This window comes from Cibotium barometz, chromosome 42, assembly GCF_041138505.1.
Source record: "Cibotium barometz isolate CiBa-2024 chromosome 42, ASM4113850v1, whole genome shotgun sequence".
Lineage (NCBI taxonomy): Eukaryota > Viridiplantae > Streptophyta > Polypodiopsida > Cyatheales > Cibotiaceae > Cibotium > Cibotium barometz.
The window spans coordinates 5,481,262-5,500,139 of record NC_141087.1 but is presented as its reverse complement, the minus strand read 5'-3'; the positions used below and the strand labels follow the sequence as shown (position 1 = coordinate 5,500,139).

The 18,878-nt window shown below is 44.1% G+C and overlaps 1 protein-coding gene across 9 annotated transcripts in view; it reads left to right on the top strand.

Moving 5' to 3' along the window:
• The first annotated feature begins 1,869 nt into the window (after positions 1–1,869).
• The window catches only part of PTAC14 (plastid transcriptionally active 14), a 107,107-nt gene continuing 90,098 nt past the window's right edge, over positions 1,870–18,878 (top strand). For 4 of the 9 annotated variants that reach the window (XR_015263058.1, XR_015263060.1, XR_015263059.1 and 1 more), the window contains exons 1-4: positions 1,873–2,206; positions 2,286–2,372; positions 2,549–2,686; positions 17,996–18,121. Coding sequence is in view for 1 of the 9 variants with exons in the window: in XM_086780631.1 (XP_086636757.1) it covers positions 2,057–2,206; positions 2,286–2,372; positions 2,549–2,686; positions 17,996–18,121 (501 nt within the window). In the remaining 8 variants the exon portion in view is untranslated. Of the gene's footprint in view, positions 2,207–2,285; positions 2,373–2,548; positions 2,687–17,995; positions 18,122–18,878 lie in introns of all 9 variants that reach the window. The other 5 variants (XR_015263062.1, XR_015263061.1, XR_015263064.1 and 2 more) reach the window with 4 other exon arrangements.

The following is an 18,878-nucleotide window of genomic DNA, read 5'->3' as shown; positions in this document are numbered from 1 at the left end:
AAATAAAAAATGGGCCATTGAGGAAGGATAAAACAATCAGATAGGGGTGATAAGAAGAAGCCAAGTAAAGAAAAGGATAAAGATGACTCTAAGAAAGACAAAGCCAGTGGACGGAACCAAAGCATGCAGATAAGGCCAAGGACCCAGAGGGCATAGCAAATTATAGCCAACAAGGCAAAGAGAAGCCCAAGGTAGATGATACAAGCAAAGGTAAAGGCAAAGGAAAGATGGAAGAAGGAGAAGACACCCTTTTCGAGTTGCCAACTAATATTTCGAGCTGCCAACTAATACCTCTCTGCTGTTACCAAACCTGCAGCATAAGGGGCCCGAAATTCAGATTGCCAAACCCAAGAGGACCCATGGCAAAAAATTCAAAGTGCTAAACCTAAGGAAGACCCATGGCCCAAAATGAGACAGTGGAACATCCTTCCCACGGAATGGGATCAAATAGAAGCTGAACACCCATATGAGGAGGATGTTTATGATATGGCACCAAAACATGTTAGCTTATTGCGGGGGCGAGAAAACATCACAAGGTGTACAATAAACTGATTGTGTAATTACTGTCCATTACCACAAGCTAGAGCCACGCTGTAGATATACATGATGGATATGCCAATATTAAAGGCTTACCTAGAAGCTCAGTGAAAAGAGTGGCTAAATGCCAATCCAAAGCACATGTGAGTTGGATTCACGCAACCATCAAGGGCTATTTTTTTTACCCAAGGTACAATTGAACATCAGCCCACATGGTGACTTCCCATGTTTCGCAAAGGCCACGTCTATAGAGACATGTACATGCATGCTCCTATAGCCCAAAGAATCGATTCGTAGTATATGCTGATACCAAGGATCTACCGCTACCAGGAGTACACAGATAACCTAGCATACAATGAATATCTAGTCAATTTTCCAAGGCTGTCATCATTGTCCCAAGGAGAACATATAGATGAAGATTAGATGAGATAGGTAATGAGATTCTTTTTAGACGAGCACCACAATTCAAAAGATTTTCACATACAAATTACCTATAAAATTTGAGTAAAATGTTTACAACTCTTCCGATTTGCTTAGAAAATTTTGAGGATGTAAAAAAAAAAGAAGGGTTGGCACATTTATCATGCACACCCTTGCCAACATCTTGCCTTTGACTTCGCTATAGGACCAACTCATCGCCAGATCTATGGGTACTATGAGCAAGTCATATATCTACCTGCCCAGCACATGTAAACATTTGAGGAGTGCCTCTTGACGAAGTTTTTCCAAGTGGGCATGTCCAAGGTTTTGCAACCCTTCTTCGTCAACCCACTCCTCTCATTTGAAGCCCTTCTCAATTCGTTTGCCAACCCTGTGGTATTCAGATAAACACTTCTTCTGAGGATTGAAGCTAGTCTAGGTAGGGGGTTCTTACTACTTTTTCCATACACATGATGTGGTCCCCACCCTAGCTTAGGAATCTCACTCTACATATGGCCAAGCCCAACCTTGTAATGAAAGACGGCCATATAAGGCTTGTAAATAGAAGGGAACTCCTAGGAGGAGGTCATGAAGGCAGATGGCCGAGGGGGGCAAAGGGGAAGGGGAACAACAGTGTGTAAGTCACCATGGGAGACAATGAGGAAGGTGGCGTAGTATGCATTTCTATCGCTAATGATAGGGACCTTAGGTGTTAGTTGATGCCTACGTGTATTAGCGAGCATAGAAAGAGCCATTATATTTTATGATCTTCACAATATATATAAATATTAGGTTGGTGACATTAAGCCATCCTCCATAAATGAAAGAAAGCATCAATACCCAAGATAGAATGAGCCATTAATCAATACCTGCATATTATATATAGATATCAGGTTGGTGAACATCGAGTCATCGTCTAGACAGAGATTCCACCCTTATTTTCCTATCCGGGTCTAAACGGACCTCTCTTTCACTCCCTCACCCACGTGGTGCGAAAGTCCTTATAAAGCATGGAACCACCTGAGTTCGAATTCAACTTAACGTTCTTCTCCCTTCCAGTATTTATAATCATTTCAAGCGCGCCTCATTGTTTAAGTGGATGAGGCAAAGCTTCAGTGTCATGGCAAGCCAGTGTTGCCATGCAGGAGGAGCGATAGTTGGCGAGGTAGGGCGAGAAGACCTCCATAATGCTACTCCGGCAAGACGGTTGGTGTCTTCCGTCCGCAACAACATCCCGCTTCGAAGACAGGTATTGCAAACATGAGACGTTTCATTCTTTTTCTTTTTTGGGTACTTATGCGTATGTGTCATCTACTGTTTGTGTCAAGACTTCGGCTGCGTCATCTATACAGAAGCTGCAGCTTAAAAGTCATGCTTCGAGTTTACAGGTCGCAGAGATCGCAAAGCAGGAGAATGTAAGTGTCTTAACATCATGACTGCCCATTTCAGGTGTCTTGCTACCATGGTTAGGTGCATGTGTTGTCATTGTTTATCGCTGCAAGTTTTAGAAGATTTTGTTTTCCAGTGATGTTTGATCATGTGATGCAAGTAGAAGACAAGTATAATGAATTTCAGACATTGAACTCTGCAGCTGCTAGATATTGATCCTGCTTTTTATGAGATGGGATATGTACGGCATTTACGAGCTTATGGTATAGATTTCAAGGAGGGACTTGATGGAGTTGGAGTCTATGCTGCAAAGGACATACCACACTTGCGGAAGCCACGGGTGAGAATGACACAGTCCTCACGGTTTGACATGTTTGGCTTTTAATCATCAGCTCCCGGAGGGAGGGGGGCTAAGTGCGTTGTGCTATCATGCTTGAATCCCACACACATGGACACACATACACATACACATACACATGCGCACAAAATTGGTTTCTTATGAAACTAAAGAGAGAGGAAGAAATAAATATGTATAAACGTCAACAAAAGACCCAATGGGTCTATGAGACCAACGGATGCTACAAAAGTTCCATGTGTAAACTGTGAACATGGAAACAAAAAGTAATGAAAATAAAGATTCGCGTACTACGCGGGCCTTCCGTGTACATGTGGTCCTAAAAATCATGGATCAAGATGGCCAAAGCTGTTGTGTCCTGGATCTCCTCATCCAATGATAGTACCATCCTCCTCCATAGCGGTGGCATCCCTTGTTTGTATGTGGAGTGGCCTTTCCATGGTGGCGGTGTGTGAGGCATGGATCCTCGACGGATGCAGGGTGTTTGGCTCTCAAGAAAGATCGTTCTCTCACTAGGGATGCCACGGGTGCATGGGGCCAAAGAACGGGTGGGGTGTAGTCTCACACCTATATGGTTCCTCAAGACCTTGCGAAGCTTGGATTGTACTCTCTAGCGTGGGTGAATGCAATCTGTAGAAGTTTGTTATTGATGTTTGAGCGGCATCTTGTTGGTTCTAGCTCCCTAGGTGGCGGTGAAGCTTCAATATGTATAGAACCAAGCTTCTTTAGTCCTCATTATGCATGACATGTGTGAGAGGATAGAATTTGTCTCGGAAGAGAGAATGAAAACGCCCGTGAATCTCATAGTAAGATGGGCATCTGAACATGTAATGCTCCTTTGTCTCAACCTCCCTTGTCATGCATACCTTGAATTTCCATGCCTTTCGAGGGGTGCGATCTGGTCTATAAGAATCAATCCATAGACGTTGGGATTATACCCTTAGTTGGTCAATGGCAATCCACATGGCATGTGACATGTGTCTTTTGAAGATAGCCAAGGGTCACAATAAATCCATCCTTTGAAACTCATAAAAAATGCTCTTTGTAGAATTGGAGTTTCGTAGTGAGCTCTAGTGGACATTGGAGACACATCATGTGCAGCTCACGTGCAACATCATCGAGGTGGATAAGGCGGTTGATCTCTTGCCAAAAGAGATTAAGAAACGGTGAATCAAGGTTGTACTTGAAAGGGGGGAGGTGTTCCATGTGAAGGCCATGTTTGTCAAACCAGCTAGCCACGTGTGAATACCAAGACATGCTCTACCCCTCTTGGATAAGCTGCATGGAGGACTCGAGCCAAGTGTGCTGCCGGTGTATTTATGTGCTGTATGTAAGTGATGGGTTGAGAGAGTGCATCTATGATGAGAGGGGATGCTCCAAACTCAGCTAAGATGATCTCATGCAGCAGCGATGACTTACTCCGGATCATACATGAGAGCATCATCACCTGTGTTTTGCCAATCATCCACTCCAAGATTTGGTCCCTAAAAAGGGGCACCATACATCGTTGTAGGGCGTACCAAAATGTCAAACGACCAACTCTTAATGCAAGGCTCTTTGAAGTGGGCTTGAAAATATTGTCTCTCCAGGTGTGCTAGGGATGCATATCTTCTTTCAAGGTGTGTGTGGGCAAAATGAACATCATATTATGTAGCAATAGGCTTTACAATGGCAATACCAACCAGCAAATGGTGTAGAGCATATGTGCCTATGAATGAATGAATTGGTTACAAGTGATGAAGGGAAGAGCTATTTATATAGTGAGAAGTGAAGCTGGCCGATTGCCCTCAAGGAGCTGGCTGACTGCAACAAAATTATCCACAACTAGACAAATATGAGAAAATACATATGTGTCCAGATAAAAGGTCCAGATCCCAAAACACTGAGATGCACAAATTCTAACACCCTCTTTGAAGCTCAGTGTGTGCAAAAGTTGGAAGAAATTGATGAAGATGCGACCATGGACACCCCAGTATCAGCCGGATACTGAATACACCGCAGAAGATGCACCTTGCACTTGCCAACCTGTCTCTTCAAATCAAAACGCCACCTTGAATAGCAAAGAAATCTGCTTGGCTCCGAATTCCCCACTAGTGTGTAGTGAACTCCATTCACCTCAACAGTGGGCGGTGAACACGTCACGTCCCAAAAAACCTCGAACAACAAACTTGGAACTCATCTAGTCCATAATCTCTGCTACACCAAGCAATAGACGTGGAACACATCCAGTCCATAGCTCCAAAAATGAACTTTTCTTGCCAGATGTTTTTCATGTTTGGAACTCCGACGCATCGTTCCCATGCACTAGAAATGGAGCTAATAACAGCCCCTCTCCCATCCACAAGCCTCCTCTAGCTGGAAGCACATGGGGGAAAACTATCTGTGTAACTATATAAGCTGATCATCCCGGTCCTCCCAAGCTTGTGTAGCCTTGGGGACACTAGAAGTATTAGAGTCATTATCCTGTATATGATCATTGCCGGTCTTTGAAAACGTCCTGGTGTGGGCTGTATCTTTGGTCTTGCAATCCTTGGCCAAATGAACTTGCTTTCCACGAGTAGTAGTGACATTGTCTTGTCTGTCGGCCTGTAGCAAGTGCTTGATCCTGTCCACTAGGAGGGAACCTTACTTGCTCTTGAGAAACAAGGATAGATGCCTCCTCCAAGAGGGAACCCATATCCACGGCAATAGCACACCTTTGCAAGCAAGCCTTTGTGCCACTGATGATCTCAGCACTCCATCACCAATCTTCAACACTTCTCCAACGGAATGAGGTACGAGGATCAAGTAGCCATCTCTCAAAACTGAGAGAGAAAGGGGCTGGACAGTAGCAAACAGTCCACCAAAACTTGCTAGAAAACACCCACGAAGTAGGCAGAACCATTGAAGAAGAGGCAGGCTAAAGATGCCACAAGTCTGTAGCGCTTCACGCGCGAAGAAGACCATCAACTGCTGTCTAGGGCCGAAAACGCAGCCCACACACCACCATTGATAGAGAAGGAAGCGGAGGAGAAGAAAAAACCAGGTACCAAGCAAAAATTCAACCGTCTGCTGAAAAACAAAACGCAGCCACCAAGGAGATGTTGCCACCAAGCAGGGAAAATGCTACCACCAAGGAAAACGTAGGCCCGTGATGAAAATGCAGCCTTCTTAGAGAAAACGCAGCACCTGTTGGTGTTGGACTCATACTCACACACACAGAAACCTGCACATTAGGGTTAGGTGCAAGAAGAAGAAGCTCACACATAAATGAGAGAGAGAGAGAGAGAGAGCCAAAAGTGTGGTAGCCACAAAATGCAAGTCAACCCTTGCATGTGTGTCACATCCATATAATATAGAAGTTCAAAATACTATATGTAGAGTGTCCTTTCACACTTGATATCCAAGGGGAAAAACCACATGGGAAAAAGTGCCCTTGGTTAAGCCTTGTTCACACAGCACTAACCATAAGTGAGCATATGCCTACAACTCCCCCCTGTAGTGAAAGTGTGAACCTGTACAAGGTAGCAGATCACTCTTTGGATGAGAGTAAGCCCAAAGCTTTGCGGAAAGCTTCAAACTTTTCTCGAGGTAAAGCCTTTGTGAATAGATCTGCAACATTATCCTGTGTAGGGCAGTAAGATAAACTGATCTTCTTGCATGTAACCTCTCTTTGACATAGTGATAATGAATCTCAATGTGCTTGGTACGTGCATGAAATATGGGATTTCGTGCCACAGCCATAGTACTCTGGCTATCAGTGAGAATGGTAGTGGGTGTCTGTTGACACTCACGAAGATTAGCCAATAATCTCCTCAACCATTCCTCAATCTACTGTAGCTATGAAGATTGCCCTGTACTCAGCCTCACAAGTAGATGTGGCAACAGTGGGTTGCTTTTTGCTCAACCAAGATATGCATGAACTGCCAAGAAAAAAACAATTTCCACTGGTGGATTTCCTGGTATCATAATCACCAGCCCAATCTGAATCATTGTATGCATAAAGCTACAAGCTGCCCCCCTGGGATAGAACAAACCAAGATCCAGGATACCTTGAAGATAACGAAAAATGCGTTTGACTGCTTTGCCAATGCTTTGTGCCTGGGCTGTGCATGAATTTGCTCAACAAAGACACCCCAAAAGATATGTCTGGCCTCGTGTTACGCAAGTAAATGAGGCATCCCACTGCCTGGCTGTAAATGCTGACCTCAAAAGGCTCTCCAATATCATGTATAGTAAGCAGTACACTTGGTTCTACTGGAGTAGAAATGGGCTTACATTCATCCATGTGAAACCTTTTTAGCAAACTTTTTATGTACTTAGTTTGCTGCATAACAATGCCATCATCTGTATGCATAAACTGTATGCCGAGATATTAGTGTAAAGGCCCCAAATCTGATATATCAAATTCAGCTTTGAAATCTGAAATTTGTGCTTTGCTAGTACTTGTAATGAGCATGTCATCTACTTACAAGATGACTATGAGAATATCGGCACCGGTTTTCTTCACATACAATGTGCTTTCAGCTGGACTATTCATATAACCTTGGCTAGTTAGATGAGCATGTATTTTATCATACCAAGCTCTTGGAGCTTGCTTTAACCCATACAATGCTTTGTGTAACCTTTATACTTTATGTTCCTCACCAGGAACTACAAAACCATTGGGTTGATTTACATATACTTCCTCTTGTAAATCCCCATTTAAGAATGCAGTTTTGATGTCCAATTGATGCACTTTCCATCCTTTATGTGCAGCCAATGCAATCACTGATCTTATTGTAGTCATTCTCGAAGTAGGGGCAAAAGTCTCCTCATAATCTATTCCCTTTTTCTGGGAGTAGCCTTTAGCCACAAGTCTTGCTTTGTACCTATCAATAGTACCATCAGACTTCCTTTCGACTTTGTACACCCACTTTGTTCCAATGACATGCTTGCCTTTCGACAATTCCACAAGATCCCAAGTATTGTTCTTCATGATAGAAGAGATTTCATCTTGCATAGCTTGCACCCAATGCTCATTCTGATGTGCTTCTTCATAAGAAGGCGGCTCTTCTGAATCAAAGAGACCACCCATGGCTAATGCAAAGTCCTCATGATGCATATTCAATGCATGGCTGGAACTAGCCCTTGTTCTACCTGTGAGTGGACCTGCAAGTTTGCTTTCTTGCAAAGTTTTCAGCAACCATCTTGGCACTGACTTGGCTGTGTCTATGGCTGTTTGCTCTTCCCTGCCAAGATCTTTCACTTCTTCCATAGAAGGGCTGTTCCACATGTCTACATGAGGATTTTCTTGTGTAGGGGCTGGCTGATCTGAATCCCCTCTAATTGCAATGGGTAATAGTCCATCAAACATGTTCTGTATGCTTGTATCATTACTTTTATACAAGCTGTACATGGGCTGTACTGAATTTTCAGCAAATACCACATCTCTACTGACAAAAATCTTGTGTGTTGTTGGATTATAAAGACGGTATCCTTTGCTCTCATTGCTGTAGCCCACAAAAATGCATTTCATTGCTTTATCTTCTAGCTTTGTTCGGAGTTGTTCTGGCACATGTGCATATGCCAAACACCCAAATGTACGCATATAATCCAATGTTGGCTTTTGGCTATACCAAGCCTCAAATGGTGTTATGGTTTTCAAAGCTTTTGTTGGACACCTGTTCAACACATGAGTTGCACACATTATAGCTTCCATCCAAAAATTGTGAGGCAACTTTTGTGCATCTTGCCATTTCCATGAGATCTATTTTTCCTCTCAGCTATACCATTCTGCTGCGGTGTATAAGGCACAGTACATTGGTGTTTGATGCCCTTTTGAAGCATATAATCCTTGAATGCATTTGACATGTATTCTCCACCTCTTTCTGAGCGGAGTGTTTGGACTTTACATCCACACATATTTTCAACCATTGCTACAAAGTGTCGAAAGCATGTAAACACCTCTGCTTTCGCTTTCAAGGGGTAAACCCAAGCAAACCTGGAGTAGTCATCAAGAAGTAAAGATGCTCCCCTATGGATGGTGTTCGCATTGGACAACATACTTTCAGCTCTAACAGCTCCATCTTTGGGGAATGGTTTACGTTGCATCTTTCCCAAAATACACCCCTCACATACATGTCTTGTTGGAGACTCAAGAGGCGGCATATTATCAACCATATGATGCTTCTGCAAAAGCATCAAACTCCGAAAATTTACATGTCCAAAAAGAGCATGCCATAGCTCTGCATCATGCATAGCAAGAGTGTGGGCAACCACTGTATTTGCATCATAAGTACGCTTGTCATAGCTGTCCAGCTTATACAAGCCTTTGTATCGTGTTCTAGAAGTGACTATTTCATAACCCTTTGATGGGTCTTTTACCAAACACTTCCCATTTCCAAATTCAACCTTTAAACCTTGGTCGTTTATGGCTGAGACGGAGAGCAGATTTTTCTTTATATCTGGAATACATTTTTCATACATATATTGGCACCATTGGCTGCAATAAGTATGACATTGCCAATTCCCTTTATTGGATATGTGGTATGATCTGCACATGATACAGTGCGGCCATTTGAAGCATAAACCAAGTGCTGAAATACATCTTTGCATGAAGTGATGTGGCTCGAAGCACCACTATCAAAATACCATGATACATCCTATCTGTTAGATGCAATGCAAGACATATCATGGTCTGAAGCACTTGGTGTGTCACTAGTGCATGTGACCAAAAAAGTGTATTGTTCCTAATTACATTAGCTGATTGCTGTGCTTTGTCATTAGAAGAGTCTGCTACTGTATTGCCTGCTTCTTTCCTTTTCTCTTTTGCAATCCGTTTTCTACATTCACTGATGTAGTGTCCAGGCTTATGGCAGTAGGGACATTTGCCCTTCTTTTTGGGCTTGTTTGCATCCCCTTTGTGAGACTTTTCACCACCAGAAGAGGGCTGTCCATGACTAGCTTGGCTAGATTGTTGTCCCCCATGCCTAAAGCTCTTTGCTTTACCCTTATACATGGCTGTAAATGCCTTGTCTCCACCACGGTTGCTAGATAAGTTTGCTCTTGTTTGCTCTTCTTGCAAGAGTAAACCCACCAGCTCTTCAAAAGTGACGGGATCACCACCTCCTCTCATAGAGAGGTTGAGAGAGGTGTGAAAGCCCAAGTAGGAAGGTGGTAAAGAATGAAGAGTGTTGGTGACTAGCTGTTTGTCTGAGATAACCTCATCAATGTTGAGCAATTGTTCTTGCAAATCTTTCACTCTGGTGAGATGATATGCCATGGAGTCACCCTCATCCATAGAAAGAAGATCCAATTGCCTCTTCAAGTAGGCAACTCTTGTCTTGTTGCGTACCTGATACATTGCTTCCAATGTGTCCCATGCAAGCTTCGATGTCTTGCAAGAACGAATGTGCGGAATAATAGTCCTTTTCACTGAAAGGGCTATCAATGACGTGGCCTGTGCATCCCTAGAGTCCCATCTCTTCTGTTCTTGTGTGGGAGTAGGTCCTACCTCAGGAGCTCTTTGAGCACCTCCCCTTTGAGGCGTTGCTGGCTGTAGGGCGTGTCATCACCACACACGATGCCCCAAAGCCCTCTGGCTACTAGCAAATTACGGATCATGAAACTCTAGAGGGAGTGGTTAGATCCATCCAACTTGTCTACCTGGGTGAGCACATCAAATACAGCTGTAGCATTTTGAGCCATTCAACAAAATATACTTGCAAGCAAACCAAGCACCAATTTGCACTGCCAGGCAACCAAATGTCGTGCAAATTTTTGCCTGCAAACTGAAGCAAGCATAAACCTGCACCAAATTGTCCAATTACACACAATGTGTATACATATGTGACAAATCATAGCTGTAATGCCCAATTACATGCTCCAATCTAAAAAGCCCCAATTTTTATGCACTGCAATTGCTTCAATGTGCAGTTAATTGGCCAATTTTCACAGAAGCCCCAAATTTTTGCAACTGAAAGAGGCTCAATTTGCTGATTTTGACCTCAATTTGGAAAACCCCCAAAATCTAAGCAAAGCAACATGTTCAATTTCTCCAATTTGTCATCAAATCGAGAAATCCCCCAAATTGTCCGAACCCTGGACCACCTGCAATTTTCCAATTTTCCTTGCAAAGGAGAATGTTGGCAGACCCCCAAAAGTTGCTGAACCTGCCTTGCCCTGAGATGGCTGCAAATTTTGTTTTTTTAAATTTTTTTTCAAAGAAATAAAAATCTGAAGCAAAGGTACCTGCAGGTGAGGACAGTACATGTGGTGTAGGTGTCACCCGGGCCGTACACGAAGGCGCAGGTATAGATGGTGGGTTAGACGCTGCACTGGAGCAGTGTAGGTACACGCGGTGGGGACTGGAGTGCAAGGGATGTACCTGTAGGTAGGTGCGCTGGAAGAGGCGGCCGGAGACGACGTGCGGAGGACGGGAGGCGGGAGCAAGGCGGTCAGAGATGCCGTGAGGCCGTGTCAGAGGGCGCCAACAGGGCGGCGCCGTCGGGGAACGAGGCGGAGGTGGTCCTGGCCACAGTAAGGCTGTCGACGCAGGTGGCGGCGGTTCGCTGCCAGTAGCGCGGCCGGTTGGGTTGAGAGGCACGATAAGCAGCGGTGGTCCTCTCCACACTAGTGCCGCTTGTTTTGGGCAGCGATGAGGACTGAGCCGGGCGGAAACAGTGGACGGAGTGCCATAGGCGATGGACGGAATTCCGCAGGCAATGGAGTTCGGCGGACGGAATTCTGCAGGCGACGGAACTGCTCAATGAAAATTCATAGGAAACTGCAAAGATTGAATTTCCAAAAACTGAGAACCTCCAGAGCTCTGATACCAATTGTTGGTGTTGGACTCACGCACACAGAAACCTGCACAGTAGGGTTAGGTGTAGGAAGAAGAAGCTCACACAGAAATGAGAGAGAGAGAGAGAGCCAAAAGTGTGGTAGCCACAAAATGCAAGTCAACCCTTGCATGTGTGTCACATCCATATAATATAGAAGTACAAAATATTATATGTAGAGTGTCCTTTAACACTTGATATCCAAGGGGAAAAACCACATGGGAAAAAGTGCCCTTGGTTAAGCCCTGTTCACACATAGCACTACCATAAGTGAGCATATGCCTAGAGCACCAAGATGGAAAACGTAGGTACCTCTCTACTATAGAAAAAATGCAAACCTTCTTGTAGGTGGGGGGATCGCTGTGTGGAAGCTAGTACCTAAGCGACTGATACCATGATAAAGTTGCACAATGCGGAAGCAAAACAAAGGAGAGAGGGAGAGTGGCAAAGAGAGAGACATCAGACAATGAACATCATATTATGTAGCAATAGGCTTTACAATGGCAATACTAGCCAACAGATGGTGTAGAGCATATGTGCCTATGAATGAATGAATTGGATTACAAGTGATGAAGGGAAGAGCCCTTTACATAGTGAGAAGTGAAGCTGGCTTACTACCCTCAAGGAGCTGGCTTATTGTAGCAAAATTACCCACGACTAGACAAATATGAGAAATACATGTGTCGAGATAAAAGGTCTAGATCCCAAAACATTGAGATGCACAAATTCTAACAACATGCCCCATCCGGAGGTACTCTTGAAGTTGTCTAGTAACCTTGTCCTCCTTAGATTGAATTAACTTGTAGGGTTGCCTAAAGACTGGCTATGCCCTAGGTAATAGCTCAATCTTGTGGTCTACTCCCCTTCTCGGAGGTGAACCAAATGGTAGTTCCTTTGGAAACACTTTGAATACTCAAACATAATCTCTCGAAAGAGTCATCCTTGAGGAGTATCCACACTCTGAAGATCAACACCTTTCAACTCAACCAAATCCATGGCACTAGAACTTGAGCTAGCTTGTTGGTCCCCAACAACTAATTGTTAGAATTGTGCATCTCAGTGTATCTATGGGGTTTGCCTATTTTATGGGATTTTATCATTTTCTCCTATTATTAGCAAGTCGTGGACAGTCTGCCTGTTTCTAGAGACAGTTGGCCAGTGCACATATGCACTATATAAGGAGCCTCCCCATCATTCACTTTCTCATTCTATTCTCGTGCACATTGTTCAACACCTCTGCTGGCTATTGCCATTGTAAAGCTTGTTGCTATTATAAAAGGTCAAACTCTCTCCATCTTTTTTGCTCTCTCTCATTGTTGTTCTGTTTATGCTTCTGCCTGTGCATTCTCCAACATGGTATCACTCGCTTAGGTTCAGGCTTCTCCACCATTCTACAAATCTGCCCGCCATCTCTTTCTGGTGCCTTGCGTTTTCTTCCATAACTCCTCCTGGCTGCAGATCAGTCTCTAACAGTAGCTGTGTTTCACTACTTTGCTGCGTTTTCTGGTCCAGCCAGCCCTCTGTTTGCTGTCCCTAGTCTTCTTGGCTGCGTTTTCTTCTACAGAGGCAAGCATTGGAGTTTTGGCTGCAATCTCTGCTTCTGCGTCAGTTGATTGGTGAGCTTCTTGCATGTGGTGTTGCTAGACAAGTGGCACTACTTTTCTTTTTCCTCCACGAGTCCCTGCCCTTTTGGTAGGAAGTTCTCGGTGGTTTTTTGGACTGTTTTGCTGCTGTCCAGCCTCCTCCTCTCTCAGGTTTGAGAGGGGGCTGATTGTTCCTGGTGCCTCGCTTCGTTGGACAGCACTTGAGAGGAGTTTTCTTGGAGAGCTGAGATTTGTGTTCTTTTTTGCTGTGGATATGGGTTCCCTCTTGGAGGAGGCATCTATCCTTGTTTCTCAAGAGCAGGTAAGGTTCCCTCCTAGTGGACAGGATCAGGCACTTGTTACAGTGCAACAGACAGGATTGTGTCACTGCTCCTCTTCTGGACAACAGGTTCAATTGGCCAAGGATTGCAAGCCCAGGCTAGGACCACGTTTTCAAAGATGGGTAATGATCATATACATGATAATGATATAGATTCTTCTAGTACCACTTCTAGGGCTCCCAGGCGCTTACGACTCAGGAGGACTGAGATGGTGTACTTTTCTAGTATACATGCAGTTCCCCCCATGTGTTTCCAGCCAGAGGAGGCTTGTGGGCGGGAGAGGGGGCTGATTATAGCTTTACTTATTGGTGCATGGGAACCGTGATTCGGAGCATTAGACATCTTGCAGGACATGGTTATCTTGTGTGATTCGGAGCATTAGACATCTTGTAGGACATGGTTATCTTGTGTGTAGTAGAGATTATGAACTGGATCTGTTCCGAGTTCACTGTTCGAGGCTTTTGGGACGTGATGTGTTTTCAGTCCACTGTTGGGGATTATGGGCGCGGTGTGTCCAACAGCTCATCATCTATTCTTGGAGTTCGCTGTGCACACTTGTGTGGGAATTCGTAGCCAAGCAAAGTTCCTTGCTGTTCGTGGTGATAATTCTGTTTGGAGGAAACAGGTTGGCGGGTGCTCTCTCCTAGGTGACTCCAGTATTTGCGATGCTGGAGGATCCATGGTTGCATCTTCATCAACTTATCTTCTTCCGACTCTTGCACACTATGACTTGCAGAGGGGGTGTTAGAATTGTGCATCTAAGTGTATCTATGGAGTTTGCCTATTTTATGGGCTTTTATCATTTTCTCCTATTATTAACAAGTCGTGGACAGTCGGCCTGTTTCTAGAGGCAATCGGCCAGTTCACATATGCACCATATAAGTAGCCTCCCCATCATTCACTCTCTCATTCCATTCCCGTGCACATTGCTCAACACCTCTGTTGGCTATTGCCATTGTAAAGCTTGTTGCTATTATAAAAGGTGATCTTGTCCAACTCTCTCCATCTTCTTTGCTCTCTCTCATTGTTGTTCTGTTTATGCTTTCGCGTGTGCATTCTCCAACACTAATCTCTTGGGAATCACTCTTTTCTCCCTCCCCTGACTTTAGCAGTCGACACACGTGTAATGTCAACATCACGTTTTGGAAAACAACTGGCATAGATTGAACTACTTGAATCAAGAAACACTTCATACTTGTTCTTAACAGAAGAAGCATAAATATTATCTCAACATGCATTTTATTTTTAAGAACACAATAAAGAACATCACATTCTTTGTTACAACAAAGCTTTTCAACTGTTTTTAAAGTAGAACAAACATGACTATCATCATGATAAATCACATGATATTCAATAAAAGAAGACATTTAATTCATTGAACCAGAAAGGTCTCCATACAAAGTAAAATCCTTCTCATTACTTGCTAAAGTGATTACGTGATGGATATAGTCAATACATCTTGTATGGGCTGCATTGTCTCTTAGCATGTCCTCTGGATACTCCATCCCTATGTTGTTTGAGCTTTATTGGGTACATCCTGAGACATCTCTGGTCCTCATACTGCATCACCCACGCAAGTGGCCGAAAGAGGCAATGAAATCTCCCACGTATCTCATAATATGGTGGGCATATGAACATATAGTGAGCCTCGTACTTTGATCTCCTGTTGTGTGTGAGAGAGAGAGAGAGAGAGAGAGAGAGAGAGAGAGAGAGAGAGAGAGAGAGAGAGAGAGATGAGATGAGATGAAACATCATGATGGATCTGATACAATGTCTGGATAAAAAACCAGAAAATGAAAAATAAAGATGATACTACTGGCACCTAGAAAATGAAACTGGAACTGGAAGGTAAACAGAAACCCTTATAGGGTGTGAATATAGTGAGGGGGGGGGGTGTACGCTATGGAGAGAGAGAGAGAGAGAGAGAGAAGAAAGAAAGTTATATTATCGTCTATGGAAGACCCCAAGGGCCTATGAGACCAAAAGTAAATACAATGGTACCATGGATATACTGAGCCATGGAAAACTGAAAGAAAAAGTTAAATGAAAACATTTGACAATACATGTGATCAACAAATGATCCTGTGTAGAGTGAGATGTGATGTGATTAGCTAATGACGATACCCGCCTCAGCCATAATTGATCTGATGGTGGAGTGAATGTTAGGCCTCTGTGATGGGAGCGTGTCATGTCGGCAGAGAACCTCACGAATCTGTCTCTGTGTGGTTGAGGGTCCTGATGCTTTGGGTCGGGGACGTCTGGCTCACAGAATGGATTGAGCTCTCTCGCTAAGAGCTCCTCTTGGGCGTGGAGCTGGAGCGTGGGTACAGAAAAGGGTCTATGATACAAAAAAGGTGTTACAAAGTATCCAAGTGTTACACTGATCTTGGTAAAACAGAAAAATAAAACACTGGAAAAAGACTACTAGCTACAAATACCATAGTCACATGGGTCGGGGGATGGGAACGGGGATGGGGAAGGGTTTGGGGACGCGCAATGCTTGGAAGCAGGGAACGGGGACATGGGGTGGGACGGTACACAAAAAAATGCATCAATATATCCATCAAATGTTAAGTATTTATATCACATTTGAGTACTCTGAAAGAAAGCACACAAAATGACAATTCATGATTCATATTACAAAGATAGTGTACCGGTAACTGTGTACACAAAAAGTTAAAACACAATACAACTGTCGAGACTCAAGGCTGAAGCATAGTTTACTGACTCTAGAATGCAGAATCCAGATACTAGAAAATAAACCATGTCTACATAAATATAGCTTGGGTAGTGGGTCCTAAAGGCTGAGCTCCACATGTGATATCCACGTCTCGAAACACCCCCGTCCCACAAATTTAAGACGTACCCTGACAGGGGATGGCTGTCCCTTGGTGAGGGACGGAACATGGGACGCCCCCCCTCCAGAGGGACGCATCCCACGTGAAAGGGAGGCCGGGACGGCATTCCCCCGTCCCGAAGGCCCGAGACGGGGGTCCCCTGTGACTATGACAAATACAAGTAGCATCCTCAGGAATACAATAGCACGATGACCCACGGTCTAAGGAACATCAAGCTAGGGTGGTTGGTGGAGAGGTCTCATCATCATCCTCAAGAACTGTGTAAAGGGCATCAGTCCACATGTCCTATGTGGGCATCTCTGTATTGCTGGAGCATCTCCTGGACTGAGTTGATGGGCGGAGCGCCTATGCAGCCCAGTAGGTCTTGGACGCCTAGCTCACTGTGTTTGAACCGCCAGGTCTGCGGTAACCCCGGGGAAGTGGAGAGGCTCTTGTGTGCACTGGCAGACTCGTCTGAGAGGTGGGGGGTCCTGGGTGGGTTCCTCTCTCATGCGGTGGCGAGAGGCTTCCTGGATGTGGGAGAAAAAGCTCGTGATCTGAGGCTGCAAGGTATCTATGCCCGGACATTGTCAGCATGAGCCAAGCAGCTGGTCCCTGTGTCTACGCAACACCAGAAGGTAGAGCCCTAGACAACGTTGATCTGGTTAGTCAATGACTTTAGATAATGGCCCAACACCCTCTCTGAACAGACAGTGGAATCTCCCACTTATCTCATAATACACCGGGCATCTGCAAACATAGTGCTCCTCAGTCTCCACCTCTAGGGAACTAAGTGTGCATATGCGGTCCGCTCTATCAATACCCTCTGCTCTCCCCGTCACTACTCTAAGCTTGTGTGAAGAGACCTGGATCTGCCCAATAGGTATCCTCATGGCATGTGACACAAAAGCTACATTGTGATAAGCTTGCGATAGCACAAAAAATCAACGAAGCTGGATAATTTTTTTATTAAGCAAAAGGGATACATTTATAGCCTTTGGCTCCTATCCACTCAATCTACTCATCTAATAATAAAGTGACAACTCATCCTTACATTTATCACTCTGAGAATTGCACTAGGCAAAGGTTCTAGCCTTGGGGATTTCAATTTCCGGCAGGCAGCTCCAGCCAATGGCCGCCTGCCATGTGGCACTTCTGTAGTAGAACTGCATCACACTTGTGGATGAATTTGTTGATTGAGCACCCTTGAACCAACACCCCTAGTGTGTGATCAACCTGAAAAATGAAAAGAGCTTAGACACTCGCACATGTTGGGGGTGGAGAGCTACACATAGGTTGAACCGTTGATGAAGCTGTACGAACAGAGTGAGTGAGAGAGCTTGTTTTGTTAGCACACGAAAAGAAGGTGATTCTGTACGATCTAGAATGAGTGATAACCAAATACCAAGCACAAGATAAGATGTGACTTATAGTCACTTACACAACTCATTAAGAATGTGTCCACACACGGGAAAAAACCTCCTGATATATAGGAGTAAAAAGTGCCCCGGCCTATTATCAACCCTAGTTCACACACCACATCCATAATGTGCACAAATCCTGCTTGTAGTGATGATGTGAACACGTACAAGGATCATGTGGCTGATCACTCCCTGAATGGTATGATGTACAATGAATGGAAAAAGGATTAATTAGTAATTGTGCTGATAATATATAAAGGTACGTACTTTTCTTATATGAGGTACTGATGGATTCTTCTTACTTGTTACAGATAATCATGGAAATACCATTAGAGCTGATGATCTCAGTTAGTAAAGACCCTCCTTGGATTTTCCATCCAGACTTTGTTCCATTAGGGCATCCCATATTTGACATCATCAATTCTACAGATGCTGAGGTAAGTTGTATTTTGATGGTGATTATGTTTTTTGAGCTGTGTGCAGGGTTGCATAGTTTCATTCTGTATGTGTATGGAGCCTGTGATCTGTACAGCGATTTCTGTACCATAGAATATTTCATACGGCCAAGGAATGCAAAATTTCTCATAAAACAATTTTGAGCTCATTGTGAAACCCACCTCCTCCCTCCTCCCCAAAACCTGCCCCTTTCTCCCTTTACGTTTCTCATTCTCCTAGCTTTTTGGGAGCAGTGGTTAACAGCTTTGTGTTTCACTGGAGGACTTCCTGGCAGCTGTTCAGAGAACCATGACCTTTGTCAGTTGTTCTTTACACCCTGGTCTAAAAAGTCTTTGAGTGCCTTTTTTTTCAAGGCAATTTTCCAACAGTTTTTTTTAATAAAATTTTTGCCAGTTGGGTACAGTCCACATAGTAGCCCCTTTTCTTGGGATATAAGAGATAAACCATGGGCCAGTCTTATTGAACTTACAATGTTCCTCAAATTTTTATTTGACCAGAGCAAGATCCATGCCACACTTAGCCCCTTTATGTAGGCCTTTCTTGGGTTTATGTAGGGGGTTAGAATTTTGTGCATCTCATTGAGTGTGAGATCTGGTCTTTTATTGGACACATATTTTCTCATGTTTTTGCCTTGCTGTGGGGATTTATGGGTCGTGGGCTGCTGTCGGCTAGTTCATGTGCAGTCGGCCAGCTCATGGCCTCCTTATATAAAGGCCTCCTCTCACTTGTAATTCAATT